This window comes from Nicotiana tomentosiformis, chromosome 8, assembly GCF_000390325.3.
Source record: "Nicotiana tomentosiformis chromosome 8, ASM39032v3, whole genome shotgun sequence".
In the NCBI taxonomy this organism is placed as follows: Eukaryota; Viridiplantae; Streptophyta; class Magnoliopsida; order Solanales; family Solanaceae; genus Nicotiana; species Nicotiana tomentosiformis.
Window position 1 is genome coordinate 30623313 of NC_090819.1, and position 15313 is coordinate 30638625.

At 40.7% G+C, this 15313-nt stretch overlaps 1 protein-coding gene across 1 annotated transcript; it reads left to right on the top strand.

Annotated features, from left to right (window-relative positions):
* The first annotated feature begins 4290 nt into the window (after positions 1 to 4290).
* LOC138897260 (uncharacterized) lies at positions 4291 to 4734 on the top strand. The gene has a single exon (XM_070183222.1). The coding sequence runs from the start codon at positions 4291 to 4293 to the stop codon at positions 4732 to 4734; it is 444 nt and encodes a 147-aa protein (XP_070039323.1).
* The last annotated feature ends 10579 nt before the right edge of the window (positions 4735 to 15313 follow it).

Here is a 15313-nt window from a genome sequence, read left to right on the forward strand (position 1 = left end):
CATCGCGTTTGCGAGTCCAGAGTCGCGTTCGCGGAGGTTGAGGCATTTGTTCAGTGCGTTCGCGAGCCTGGTGATGCGTTCGTGTAGTGGGAAGGAAGGCCTGAGGATATCAGGCGTTTATTCTTCGCGATCGCGAAATGTGGTATGCGATCGCGTAGCTCTAAGAGTTTGTTCATCGCATTCGCGTCTGTGGTACTGCGTTCGCGAAAGAGAAATTTCAGCTGGTGGGCATTTGTTCTATGCGAATGCGTGGAATTGTCCGCGTTCGCGAAGTGTAATAGCTGGGCAGATTATATTAAATCTCATTTCGGGGGTTTCGGCTATTTTATCATTTTAGGAACTTTGGAGCTCGGATTGAGGCAATTCTTGAAACAATTTTCACCATGTGAATTGGAATATGTATTTTGTACTCGATTTTGGTTATATTTCATGAATCTATCTTCGTTTTCGGTGATTGAATTGTGAATTTTAAAAAGGAAATTGGGGGTTTTGGCCTAAAGTTTCATAATATAAATTTTTGAGTTTTGAACATCCGGATTTGAGTGAAACTAGTATGGTTGGACTCGTAATTAAATGGGGTGTCAGATTTTATAAATTTTGTCGGCTTCCGAGGTGCGGGCCGGGTTGGGCTTTTGATTCAAGATTTGATCTTTTCGATTAGGATTGGTTCCTTTAGCATTGTGGATGCATTTGAGTTGTTTTTTGGTTAGTTTCGAGCCGTTCGGAGGTCGGAACGCGCGAGATGGCATTTTTGGAGCATCGTTTGGCTTGCTCGGCATTGGTATTGGCTTGTTCGAGGTAAGTAACTCTTCTAATCTTAGTGTTGATAGTATGAAACCCCGAAATACATGTTATGTGATCGGTATTGAGGTGACGCACATGCTATGTGACGGGCGTGTAGGCGTGCACCATGTGAATTGGGACTCTGTTGCTTCTATGGCACTGTATAGTGGTCCTATTTTGTTAATATCTATGTTTTCACTGTGTCATAAAGTAGTTAAGTTGTCAATCATGCTAGATATCATTGTTAGGCATTTGCCGATATTGTTTGGACCCATAGTGATCGTTTCATACTGTCATCTCACTGATTTCATTGATATTTTGAACTGAGTCATATTCAAGCATTCATATCATATCTCAGTTTCAGTTATTTATTAATATATCATATTATTGTTGTCGGGCTAGTTTCATGGCATTGTGAGCCCGTGAGTGGGACTGGAGAATGATGATTGAGTGAGGCCGAGGGCCTGAGTGAGAATGATATTTTGGGATCGGGCTGCACGTCGCAGCATGTTATATTACTATTTTGGGATCGGGTTGCACGCCGCAGCATGTTATATTGATGTTTTGGGATCGGGCTGCACGCCGCAGCGATATATCGCTTGGGCTGAAAGGAGCCCCTCCGGAGTCTGCACACCCCCAGTTAGTGCAGTCGACTATAAACAGGGATCGGGCTACACGCCGCAGCAGGTATTGTACAGCACTGAGTGATTGAGTGTGCTGAGCATAGTGAGAGAGAATGCGAGACAGTGAGGTTGAGTACTCTGAGAGCGTGAGTACATGAGCTCATCATTGAGATACATTGCATTTGACATGCGTACTTGAGATACATGCATAGAGATGCATTTCCTTCTGCTACCCGGTGTTCGTGACATTTATGATTTTACTTGTATCTTGACATGTAGGCATAGAGACGTACTTTCCTCATGCTATCTGAAAATGAGACATCTTACTTATTATTGAAAGAAGTTTTGGAAAAAATCACAGTTTTCAAACTTACTCGTATTTTGGCTTTTTCGGTAAAAGATTTGGGTTTCACTGAGATACTTGAAAATAAATGCCTACTTTTCTAGAAATGTGAACAAACTGAGCCTTTTATTTCTGAGATACTCTTTTATTACTTGTACTATGCTGTTATGTTGAGTTGTGAAATATTGGTGTTGGACCAGACCTTCGTGTTAACTCGTCACTACTTTCAACCTGAGGTTAGGTTTGTTACTTATTGAGTACGTGGGGTCGGTTGTACTCATACTACACTTCTGTACCTTTTGTGTAGATGTTGGCCGTTGATGTTGCTGTGTTCGATGGGAGCTGGATTGAAGATGTACCTGTGTCCCGGCTGTAGCTACCTCTTGTTCGTGGTAGCTTTAGATCTATAAAAACTTTGTTTATGTACTATTCAAACAAACTATGTATTTATTTCACTTCCGCTTTGTAAACTCTATTCTTAGAAGCTCATGATTTGTACTACCAGTTCTTGGGGAATGTATTAGATTCAGATATTTCTTTACTTAATTGCTTTATTAATTGTTATTTGAATTGGTTAGTGGTTAATTGGCTTACCTAGAGGGTTGGGTTAGGCGTCATCACGACTAATCGAATTTTGGGTCATGACAAGAGCCCACCATTTATTATTTTGTAACAATGCTGCTTCGTCTTCTCGGTCACCTGATAGTGTATCATGTAGTTCATTATAAAAATGATAATTTTGTATCAAATTTATTTATGTTCAGGACTATGGTTTGTGATAATATGATGAATGTTATTGATAATGGCACTGTTGGGTATTTGTGATAGTTTTTAAAACTTGTGGGTATAAGTCATGTTTCATGTTTTTCCAAAATAAATTTGGAAAATATGTTTTGAAAACTGATGTCCAAACATATTTTCATCTTCAAACCAAACTTAACCCAAATCAGATATTTCAGAATAAATTTGGGAATTTATGGCCAAACGCTAGCTAAGTAGTCACACATTAATGAGAAAATACAAGTCTGGACAAAAATACCCCTATTTAAAATACGGAAGAACTTTAGGTATGACTACTAGCCTTTGAATATTTATAGTTCAAAATCTAGGAATTGTTCCTGGAGTTTGAATTACCTGAAGCGGTAACTCTCAATTGTTGAAATACAATATGAATTCAAAATTCATGAATTATTGCTAGATTTTGCACTAGTAAAGGTTCAAAAATCAGTAATTTATCCTGAATTTTATATTTAAAGGTTAAAAATTGCTAAAGTATAATGTGAATTCAAAATTCATGAATCGTTCCTGAATTTTTCAGGATTTTGTACTAGTAAAGGTCAAAAATCAGTAATTTATCATGAATTTTATATTTAAAGGTTAAAAATTGTTGAAGTATAATGTGAATTCAAAAATCATGAATCGTTCCTGAATTTTCTTGGATTTTGCACTAGTAAAGGTTCAGAAACAGTAATTTATCTTGGATTTTAGATTTTGTTGTAGTAAAGGTTCAAATTGTTGTAGTACAGGGAATTCAAAAATCAAAAATTATTTATGGATTTTGCACTAGTAAAGGTACAAAAATCAAGAATTATTTCTGAATTTTAGATTTTTGCACTTGTAAAGGTGCAAAATCGTTGAATTACATCGTGAATTCAAAAATCAGGAATTATTCCTGAATTTTCTACTAGTAAAGATTCAAAAACAGGAATTACTCCTAGGTTTTGCATTAATAAAAGGTTCAAAATTAGGAATCGTTCTTGACTTTGAAAATTGAGCAAATTTTGAACTTCTACATAGGTTACAAACTTACAGGGGTTCTACTTATCAAAATTTTGAACTCCAGTAATGATAGTTGGAGCTACGCATTTAATTTGGGATGTAAAACATCAATTTAATCAGACATATGGCTACTTTATTATTATTATTTAAAATATGGGCCAACCCAACTAATTTTACAATTTCCCTAAATAATTGCCACTTGTTTTGGGCTTGAAGACCCATCCGTGGAGAAGTAGGCCTTTTGGATTGTGAATCCACATCGTTAGTGGAACTAATTTGGGCTTTTCCCCTAAAGAGACTTTTAACTGGCTGAGTATTTTTTGAAAATTATTGGTATTACTTTTTCTTTATTTCATGAATAGCAAAAAAAGATTACAATATTTGTATATTGTAAAGACTATACCACAATTAATAAAAGTACAAATTAATGAATGCCACTAAATAAGGAATTTAAAATAGCTAACTTTTCTATATCTCACTCTCACGTTGGGTTTGATTTTTTTTTTCCGTTTTTGGGAGGTAAGGGGTAATGGGTGGGGGTTTTTGGGGGGGGGGGGGTGTGGACATTTTGAATCTATATAAAAAAATTCAAACCCCACCTAATATTTTACCTCTTTACTTTTGTTATTCCAATTTTTCTCCCTTCACCCTATAACTTTTCTGTATTATATACAGTTATATTTGCAGTTTATATATTTATGTGTATCTGACCTAGCTAAAAATAAATACACTTATTCTAATGCATGTTTTTCTATTCAGCAGATGTACTTGAAACTTAGAGGTGATTTTCCCAAGTGTCGCTGGAGGAGACTGACTTGTAACAATTATGATACTCCTAGATGGGTCTTTAGTCTATTCCTGGGTTTAAATGGAAGACTTAAGACAAGAGACAGAATAGCTAAATGGAGTGTAGTCGATGACTTAACTTGTCATTTGTATGCAGAGGATCCAGAAATACTAGATCATTTGTTGTTTAAATGTTCAATATCGTCTGTGATACGGAAGAAGATTCTACAATGGAAAGGAGTGGACAGAGGACCATATCAATGGAAAGATGAAGTGTTTTGGGCAATAGACCATGTAAAAGGCAATTCTGCTAAAGAATATATTTACAAGATGAGTTTGGCTGCATGTGTGTTTCATTTGGATGGAGAGAAATTTGAGATTGTTTCGACAAAAAGTGAGATCAGTCTAGACTATAGTTAAAATGATTACTAAAGAAGTGTATTACAGGGGTCATATGAAGAAGAAACTAGTAGGGAGTATGATGAATTTGGAAACCTATCCTACTAGCTGATGTTTTAATACTAGTTCTGTTTGTTTTTGCAAAAGAAATTATTTCTTGTAATGAGTAGCTGAGAAGTACACAAGAATGCGGGACAAGATGTCCAAACTCTTGCTGATTTGTGATGTACTTATTTCTTACTGGTTGAAGAATAAAAATATTTATTTACCAAAAAAACGAATACACTTATTTGATGTATGTATTGTGTGTGTATATATATATATATATATATATATATATATATATATATATATATATATATATATATATATATATCATTGAGGTATTTTTGGTGCATCTAAATATATTTTATGTATATTTGACATGAAATATTTCTTGGACTTTTTCATGTATGTGCAAATATAATAAAATATAATGTATATTTCATAATGATATACATTAAATAAACAATACACTAATACTACTACTACTATTATTATTTATGTAATTTTTTTAAAAATAGATGATATATCCAGTATTTTTATTTTAGTATTGTTTTAACTGCTATACTCAATATATAACAATAATAATAATATTATTATTATTAATAATAATAATAATAATAATAATAATAATAATTAAGATTATTCTAAAATTGTTTGATTTCATCTTTATATTATTATAAATTATATATTCTAGATTTATTAGTTTCAGATTTTTTAATTGATACAAAATCAAAGAAAATATAGAAGGAGAATATTGTTTACCAAGAAAAAAAGAAGATATTGTTTACATAGTTACAAACGTGATTCTTGATCTCTCTCTTTTTTTTAGGTGTATGATTCCTAATTTTGGCGTATGATTCGTTGCTTTTGTTTGAGAAAAAGATACCATGTATAGAAGAGAATTTTTAGGGATTTAATTTTGGACGAAAAAATAGGAACAAAATGTTTAGGTTGTTTATCGTCTAGTTTGATTTTAGGGATTTTTATTGAATCTGCTGTGATGTGTTAATATTCAGCAGCCATGGAATGACAATTAACTATAGTTGCTAGGATCATGCAAATTTTCTTTAAATGTTATATCTAGTTATGTTTTTTCCCTTTCTGAGAAGATGAACATACTTTAAATTTTTTTTAAATGTATACGGTTGAAATCGAGCTCGCCTACAACTTAGTAGATTAGGCTTGGAACATGGCAGCCAAGGACTGAAGATCGACCTCGAGTCCCACCGAGCTAGAACCCGAGGTCGGAACGCCTGCCTTCGAGGAGCAGTGAGTCCGGTATCGACCTTAGCCTCGAACAAGATCAGAGAAACATTGTCGAGTTAACTAACAGAAAACCAAAATATCAGCGACCGGTCGGATATTGTGGCGAAAATCTCAGCACGTATCCGTAAGAAACCGGCAACCAGCGAATCAAGAGATCTTTTACCTTTTATAGAATTGTACCTAAAGTAGGATTCCCCAATTATATAAAGGGGGGTATGATTATTCATGGGACACATTGTGACACCCATCCCAAAGAAATATATTGTTATTCTCTTTAAATTCTTATTATTATCTTGTTGTTCTATTCTGATATCGATCAAGACACTTTTGGCTCAAGGGTGGCTAACCTTCCAAGGCTAAGACCGTTCAATTTGTGTGGTTTGTATTCACTTTTTTATTACTTATTTCAATTGCAAATTGATTTATCGTTTTGTATCAAGTCAGATCATGTATCCTTAAATCCACTTATAAATTCAATTGTTATCCGATTTTGAGGGTAAGCAGTTTGGCGCCTACCGTGGGGCTAAGGATAATAGTAGTTATTTGATAGAAATCTCCATAACACACACTACTTTACGCGTATTCTTTGAAGTGTCTTTAATTTCAGGTTAAAACACAAAATGTCAAACTCTCAATCAGCAGCACCCCTACATGTGGACAACGAGTCCGGCCATCAAGGTGAAAATAACAACATAGCACCCGGTGATGAGGTGCCGCCTAGTGATCCCATCGGAATTCCGGTCACGGACCCGATTGATGCTAATTCACATGTGTCTATCGACGCAAATTTGCCTACCGGCCCAGAGAATAGCATCTGCAGTGGAGCCCGATCGGCAACTCGAAACATACAAAACATTGGAGGAGACAAGATCAGTCTACGGGTGATCTTCGAAATGATGTAGGCTCAACAGGCAGCGATAGCTCAGTTATAGAACCAGAGTCGTGCACCGAGCACGGTTGAACCCGGTCTACCCCAGGAAGTCGCCCGCAGGAATGAACCAGTCGCAGAAAGGTCAAATGAACATGAATCGGGGGCTAATCCCAAGATCATAAAGATGCTCGAAGAGCTGACAACATGGATAGAATCAGGGAAAAAGAAAATCGAAGCTAATGACAATAAGGTGAAAACCTACAATTCCAGGGTAAACCAAATCCCAGGAGCACCACCAATATTGAAAGGCCTGGATTCCAAAAGGTTCGTGCAAAAACCTTTTCCTCTGAGCGCGGCTCCAAAGCCAATCCCTAAGAAATTTTGCATGCCCGAGATTGCTTAGTATAATAGAACGACTGACCCAAATAAACATGTAACCTCTTACACATGTGTCGTCAAAGGGAACGACTTGGAGGATAACGAGATCGAGTATGTCCTGTTAAAGAAGTTTGGGGAGACAATATCAAAAGGGGCTATGATATGGTATCACAACTTACCTCCTAATTCTATTGATTCATTTGCCATGCTTGCAAATTCTTTCATGAAAGCGCACGCCGGGGCCATCAAGGTTAAGACAAGAAAATCGAACCTTTTCAAAATAAAACAGAAGGATAACGAGATGCTCAGAGAGTTCTTGTCTCGTTTTCAAATGGAACGAATGGACCTGCCACCGGTCGCTGATGATTGGGCTGTTCAGGCTTTCACCCAAGGGCTTAATGTTTGAAGCTCGGTGGCTTCACAGTAGTTAAAACAAAACTTGATAAATTATCTGACCGTTACTTGGGCAGACGTGCATAACCGGTATCAATCGAAGATCGGAGTGGAAGATGATCAACTCGGGGCCCCTTCGAGGTTTGTTTATCCCGTCAGAAATATCGACAGAGTCAAGAGAGACATCGATCGAGAACCGAGATCAAACAGGGATCGGTACCAGCCGTATAATGGAGACCGAAGAAGTAGTGGGTCCGGGGCGAAACTCTATAAGAAATGAAAGGAGAAGTGACCGAGGCCAGAACACCCGGGGACTCATGAGCAAAAACAGCTTTGATAGGCCCATCGAGCCTAAAGAAGCACCGAGATTATCGGAATAAAACTTTAATATCGATGATGCTGCCATTGTATCAGCTATCAGACGCATCAAATATACCAAAATGGCCTTGACCTCTACAATCTGATCCAACCCGAAGGGATCCTAACCAGATATGTAAATATCACGGCACTCACGGCCACAGAATGGAGGATTTCCGATAGTTGAGAGAGGAAGTAGCCCGATTATTTAACAGCGGGCATCTACGAGAATTCATGAGCGACCGAGCCAAGAATCATTTCAGGAATAGGGATTCTAACAAATAGACCGAACAAGAAGAACCTTAACACGTCATTAACATGATCATTGGTGGGGTCGATGTCCCTCAGGGACCGATGTTGAAACCTACCAAAGTGTCCATCACGAGGGAGAAACAAACTCGAGATTACATACCTGAAGGAACCTTGTCCTTCAACGACGAGGACGCGAAAGGGATCGTGCAACCCCACAATGATGCACTGGTAATATCTGTACTCGTAAATAAAATTCGAGTTAAACGTGTGTTAATTGATCCAGGTAGCTCGGTTAACATCATCCTATCGAGGGTCGTGGAGCAGCTCGGTCTACAAGATCAAATCGTGCCTGGAGTCCGAGTTCTAAATGGATTCAACATGGCATGTGAAACCACTAAGGGTGAGATAACATTACTTGTGAACACCGTCGATACCATCCAGGAATCTAAGTTTTATGTAATCGAAGGAGACATGAGGTACAACACTTTATACGGAAGGCCATGGATCCACAACATGAGGGCAGTACCCTCAACCCTGCACCAAGTGTTAAAATTCCCAACACCAGGCAAAATTAAAACAATCTACGGAGAACAGCCAAGCGCAAAGGAGATATTTGCGGTCGAAGAGGTAATTCCGATATCCGCACTTACAACGATAAAGGGGCTGAGTTCGATCATAAAGACAGAAACTAAATAGCAATTACCGACACCGGCTCTGACCCAACCGGAGAAACAGGGGGTTGATGAAGACGATGATTATGATTACGGGGTACCCAGGTCTTTTATAGCCTCCGGTGATTCCAACGCCACTAAATCAATGGTCGAGGAGCTGGAACAGGCCATATTGGTCGAGCACCTACCCGATCGAAAGGTATACCTGGGCACGGGGTTAAATCCAGAGCTCAAGAAAAAACTCATTCAGTTTCTTATAGCTAACATAGATTGTTTCGCTTGGTCCTACCTTGACATGACACGGATCCCGCTGGAGATAACTACTCATAAGCTAAGCCTGGACCCAAAATCCCATCCGGTGAAGCAGAAAAGGATACCACAGTCTGAGATCAAACATGCTTTCATCAAGGACGAGGTATCTAAACTCCTTAAAATAGGTTCCCTTCGAGAGGTTAAATACCCGGAATGGTTAGTGAGTATAGTGGTAGTCCCTAAAAAGAGGAATAAATTAAGAATGTGTGTAGACTATAAGGATGTGAATAAGGCATGTCCCAAGGACTCTTTCCCTTTGCCCAACATCGATCGCATGATCGATGCCACTGCCGGCCACGAGATCCTCAGTTTTTTCGATTCCTATTTCGGGTACAACCAAATACGGATGGACCCGAGTGACATAGAAAAAACCTCCTTCATCACTAAATACGGCACCTACTATTATAACGTGATGCCATTCGGGTTAAAAAATGCCGGTGCCACTTACCAACGCCTGGTAATCGAATGTTTGTGGAACAAATAGAGAAATTAATGGAGGCTTATATTGATGATATGTTGGTTAAGTCCTTGCGAGCAGAGGACCATTTAAAACATTTGTAGGAAACCTTCAGCATATTGAATAAATACAATATGAAACTAAACCCGGAGAAATATGCATTTGGAGTTGGGTCAAGTAAATTCCTAAATTCATGGTATCCAATTGGGGAATCGAGATCAACCCCGATAAGATCAAAACCATCAAAGATATCATGGTTTTGGGCAATGTAAAAGTCATGCAAAGACTAACCGGGTGCATAGCCGTGCTTGGGCGATTCATCTCGAGGTCCTCCGACAAGAGCCACCGGTTTTTCACACTATTGAAGAATAAAAATAACTTCTCATGGACCCCGGAGTGCCAACGGGCCTTGGACGAACTCAAGCGGTATCTATCGAGCCCACCGCTGCTCCGGTTCTTCACACTATACTTGTACTTGGCAGTATCGGAGATAGCGGTAAGTGGAGTCCTGGCCCGGGAGAAGAAAGGAATGCAATTTTCAACTTACTATATTAGCAGGACCCTAGGTGAGGCTAAAACTAGGTATCCTCACCTAGAAAAGCTGACGCTCGCTTTGCTAAGCGCCTCCAGAAAGCTAAAACCATACTTCCAATGTCATCCCATATGTGTCATGACTACTTACCCATTGAGGAATGTTATGCATAAGCCCGATCTCTCGGGTCGGTTAGCCAAACGGGCCGTATAAATCAGTGGTTACAATATTGAATATCGACCCCGAGTCGCCATTAAGTCTTAAATTTTGGCACACTTTGTAGCCAACTTTACGCGGGCCCTAATACTCAAGGTCGAAAGAGAGTTATTAATCAACTCAGGGACCTCCTCCGGGATCTGGACCCTCTTTACGGACGGTGCCTCGAATGCAAAAGGGTCCGGACTTGGCATTGTATTGAAGCCACCAATAGGTAATGTAGTTAGACAATCTATTAGGACTGTGAAATTGACAAACAATGAGGCCGAATATGAGGCCATGATTGCACATCTCGAATAAGCCAAAACCTGGGGGCAGAGGTAATTGAAGCTAAGTGCGACTCCCTCCTTGTGGTAAACCAAGTTAATGGGACGTTCGAGGCTAGAGAAGAATGAATGCAAAGGTACCTGGATAAATTGTAGGTAACATTACATCGATTCAAAGAATGGACTTTGCAACACGTAGCTCGGGATCAAAACAGTGAGGCCGATGCCCTCGCTAACCTAGGGTCATCGGTCGAGGAGGACGAGTTCAACTCGGGGGCAGTCGTACAACTTATAAGATCGGTAGGGGAAGAAGGTCATGGTGAGATTAACTCAATGAGCCTAACTTGGGACAGGAGAAATAAATATATAGAATACCTGAAGACTGGAAAACTACCGTCGGATCCGAAGGAATCAAGGGTGCTATATATAAAGGTAGCCCAGTTTAGCCTATCCGAAGACGGAACCCTATTTAGAAGAACATTCGATGGCCCACTCGTGATATACCTAGGACCAGGGGACACCAAGTATGTTTTGAGGGAAATCCACGAAGGCACCTGTGGAAATCATTCAGGCACCGAATCATTGGTTCGAAAAGCTATCAGGGTCGTCTATTACTGGATCGATATGGAAAAGGACGCAAAGGAGTTCGTACAAAAATATGATGAATGTCAAAGACACGCTCCGATGATTCATCAGCCCGGGGAGCTATTGCATTCGGTTTTGTCACCATGGCCGTTCATGAAGTGGGAAATGGATATTATTGGCCCCCTTCCATGGGCACTTGGTAAGGCTCAATTTATATTATTTATGACTGACTATTTTTCTAAGTGGGTGGAAGCCCAGGGATACGAAAAGGTAAGGGAGAAAGAAGTCATCGATTTCATTTGGAACCATATCATATGCCATTTTAGAATGCCGGCTGAGATCATATGCGACAATGGGAAACAATTCATCGGTAGCAAAGTAAGTAATTTTCTTGAAGATCATAAGATCAAAAGGATCCTATCAACACCCTACCACCCTAGTGGGAACAGACAGGCAGAATCGACCAACAAAACTATACTCCAAAACCTCAAAAAGAGGCTAGTTGACGTTATGGGAAAATGGAAGGAAATCCTACCCGAAGTCTTATGGGCATATCGAACGACCTCGAAATCCAGTACATGGGCCACCCTTTTCTCACTAGTCTACGGCATCGAAGCTCTAATACCGGTCGAAGTCGGAGAGCCAAGTCTCAAGTTCCGATATGCAATCGAGGAATCAAACGGCGAGGCTATGAACACGAGCCTAGATTTATTGGATGAAAGGCGCGAAGCAGTCCTTGTCCGGTAGGCCGCGCAAAAGCAGCAGATCGAGAGATATTACAATCGAAGGACCAACCTTTGACACTTCAATGTCAGGGACTTGGTACTAAGGAAGGTTACACTAAACACACGAAACCCAAACGAAGAGAAGTTGGGGCTAAACTGGGAAGGCCCTTATCAAATTATCAAGATCACCGGTAAAGGATCGTACAAACTCAGATCGATGAACGGTGAGCAACTACCGAACAACTGGAACATAGCTCACTTGAAGTGATACTATTGCTAAGGTACGATCCCATTCTTTTCCTTTTATTTGTTTGCATTCTGAACTAACACTTGCAGGGAATCATCAAATAATGATACAACCTTTAGGCCCGAAAGCACGTGTTACACTCTTTTTTCCTTAAACCGGTTTTGTCCCAAATGGGTTTTCCGGCAAGGTCTTGTAACAAGGCAAAAGGTAAATCGTGCTAACCTAAAATTGAAGGCCGGTTACGAACCGGTATCGAAGACCATAACAGTAATTGAAGGCCGGTTATGAACCGGTATCGAAGACCACAACAATATTCGAGGCCTCTCTTCGATCGGCCCCGAACACTAAGGGAATCACCCTCAGTTAACAAATTTAGCAAGGAAGGAAACTTTATGATTCAATGGTCATGTCCGGAAAACCCATTTGGGACAAAACCGGTTCAAGGAAAGAAGAGTGCAACTCATGGTTTCGGGCCTAAAGGTTGTATCATTCTTTGATGATTCCCTGCAACTGTTAGTTCGGAATGTAAACAAATAAAAGGAAAAGAATGGGATCGTACCTTAGCAATAGTATCACATCAAGTGAGCGATGTTCCAGTTGTTTAGTAGTTGCTTACCGTTCATCGTTTCGAGTTTGTACGATCCTTTACCGGTGATCTTGATCCTTTACCAGCGATCCTAACAAAAATAGTTAGGTCGTGTCCGGAGAAAATATCATGGGGGTTCGACATGATCATAGCAAACTTTATGATCATGTCGAACCCCCACGATATTTCCTTCGGACACGACCTAACTATTTTATGCTAAGGCATTTCGACCTTTGCAGACATAAAAATAAAGCAAAGGAAAACAGAATATATAAACTGCCAAAGGGGAAAACAAGCCTCATATATTATATACAATCTTTACAAAGTCCAAATGGACCTAACAAAAATACAAAAGTACACGAGTACAAAAAACAAAAAGCAAAAAACATATTTTGTTACAAAGGCGTCTAAACAGCCTGGTCTTCTTCGCCCCCGGTTCCATCGGAACCATCAGAGTCTTCTTCTTCTTCTTCTTTGGGGCAGGCCAGCTTCTTGTACTCGGCCTCGAGCCCCTTAGTAGTCTCGATCTCGGTCGATAGATCGAAACCCCGAGCATGGATCTCCTCGAGGGCCTCTCTTCGTGACTGCCGCTTCCCGTATTAAATGATATCTTTTAAGCGGTCCTGGGCCGCCTCGGCATCGGCCTTATATTGGGCCACCATCTCGTCGGCGTCGGTTTTAACCACCGCCGCCACTTACTTGGCCGTTTCAAGCTCCTTGGCCATAATTTTCCGCTCGGAGGCAGCCGAACTTAGCTGAAACTGGAGCTCTTCGACCTTTTTGGCCTGCGCCTCGGCCTTTTCCTTTGCTGCTCAAAGCTGGACCTTAGCCGAAGTCAATTGCGCCCGAGCAGTCTCATTCTCCGAGGCCAGACGATCTATCCTGCCCCTCCATTTATTGGCCTCGGCCTTGACAATGTCCATTTCATCTCGAAGTTGGGCAACTTGGTCGATTTTCTGTTGGACCTACAGATTTCGATCATTAGTTACCGAGCTTAGCTCATCATCGCTAACCTCAAATATATTTACCTGCTCGTCCAGATCGACGTGCTCCTTCCGAGCCACCTCGAGCTCAGCTCGGAGGCTCTTAGCCTCCCCCTCATGATACTCACTAAGAAGTTTGTAGGAATCTCTCTTCTCAGTGAGCCCTCGGACCTCGACCTCAAGTTATTTCAGCTTATCCCAGTATCGGAGGAAAGTATCATGGTGAAGCACCGAGGCCTACAAACATAAAGAGAAAATGTTAGAGTTATCTGCAAAATAGCCTAAGTACAAATTGAAAATCATTGAGGAATATCTAAAGTTACCCGGGTTAACGCCTGTTGCATTTCATTGAACAGACATGGTGCATTCACCTCATTCATCTTGGCCTGATCATCCTCGATCACCATACACTGAAGATAACTAGCCACCCCTACGGGGGCGGAGAGGAACCGGGAGTCCTCCGAAAGGGATATAGTGATGAATCGCTTCCGTCCATGATCCACACTCGGGGCGGGGAATCGATTGACTAATTTGGGACTCAAGGAAGGTCCGCTTGCTCCCAAAGATGGGCTCTTTCTTGGTATCTCTAAATCGCCCAACCCGGTGACACCCTCCGTGGTCGTAGAGTCCACTCTATCAAAGAAGCAGCGGAAGGGATCGTTCGCTCAGAGGACTCCCTCATTAGGACGTCTATTCACCGTCTGAGCCTCATTGTACATAGACTCATTGAACGTAGTTGATTCGGTGATCTTTATCACACCGAGAGCTTCCTTTGACGTAATGCCCACGTCCCGAGAAGCTTCGGTATCAGCCTCATCCTCGACCTCCCTAACTCGATGAAGATCGACATCTCCTCTGGTTCGAAGGCCCCTTGCCCTTCGAGTCGTGTCGACACTCGGGCCACTAGATTGAAGGCTTCTTCCTCTTGTTCTTCTTCGGGTTCATCCCTCAGTTGATAGAGAGAACCGGAAGGTGGTGCTCGAGCACTGGTGCTTTCTTTGGACTTACGCACCAGCCTTCTCTTTGGCTTTTTCTTTTTCGAGCTCGGAGAACTCGGACCCCTTTTTCTTTTCTTCTCTTCACCTTGTCTCGGAGCAGGGGACTCGGTGGGGACATCATCGCAATGGATGGGGGCCTCATTTGGATGTCCTTAGATAAACCTGCAAAAGGGAATAAAGCAAGTGAGAATTTTGCATAAGGAAAACCAAATATTACCCATAAAGAAGATCTTACCATGTGAACATGACTCCCGTTGACCCTTTGAAAGCTCGTGCCATGAGCGCTCGGAATAAGGCCTTTGCGATACAATGCCCTCGACCCACTCCTTGAGTCGAGGAACTACGTTCGGGATCCGAGCAACAACTGCAACGTCATAAAACACCAATAAGAAGTAAGGAAAAGGGAGATCAATAATACCTTGAAAGCAAAATTATATACTTACGTTTCATGTTCCACTTC

Bases quoted from the DNA above. Each gene is read 5' to 3' on its own strand.
- LOC138897260 (XM_070183222.1), top strand. From the start codon at position 4,291: ATGTACTTGAAACTTAGAGGTGATTTTCCCAAGTGTCGCTGGAGGAGA.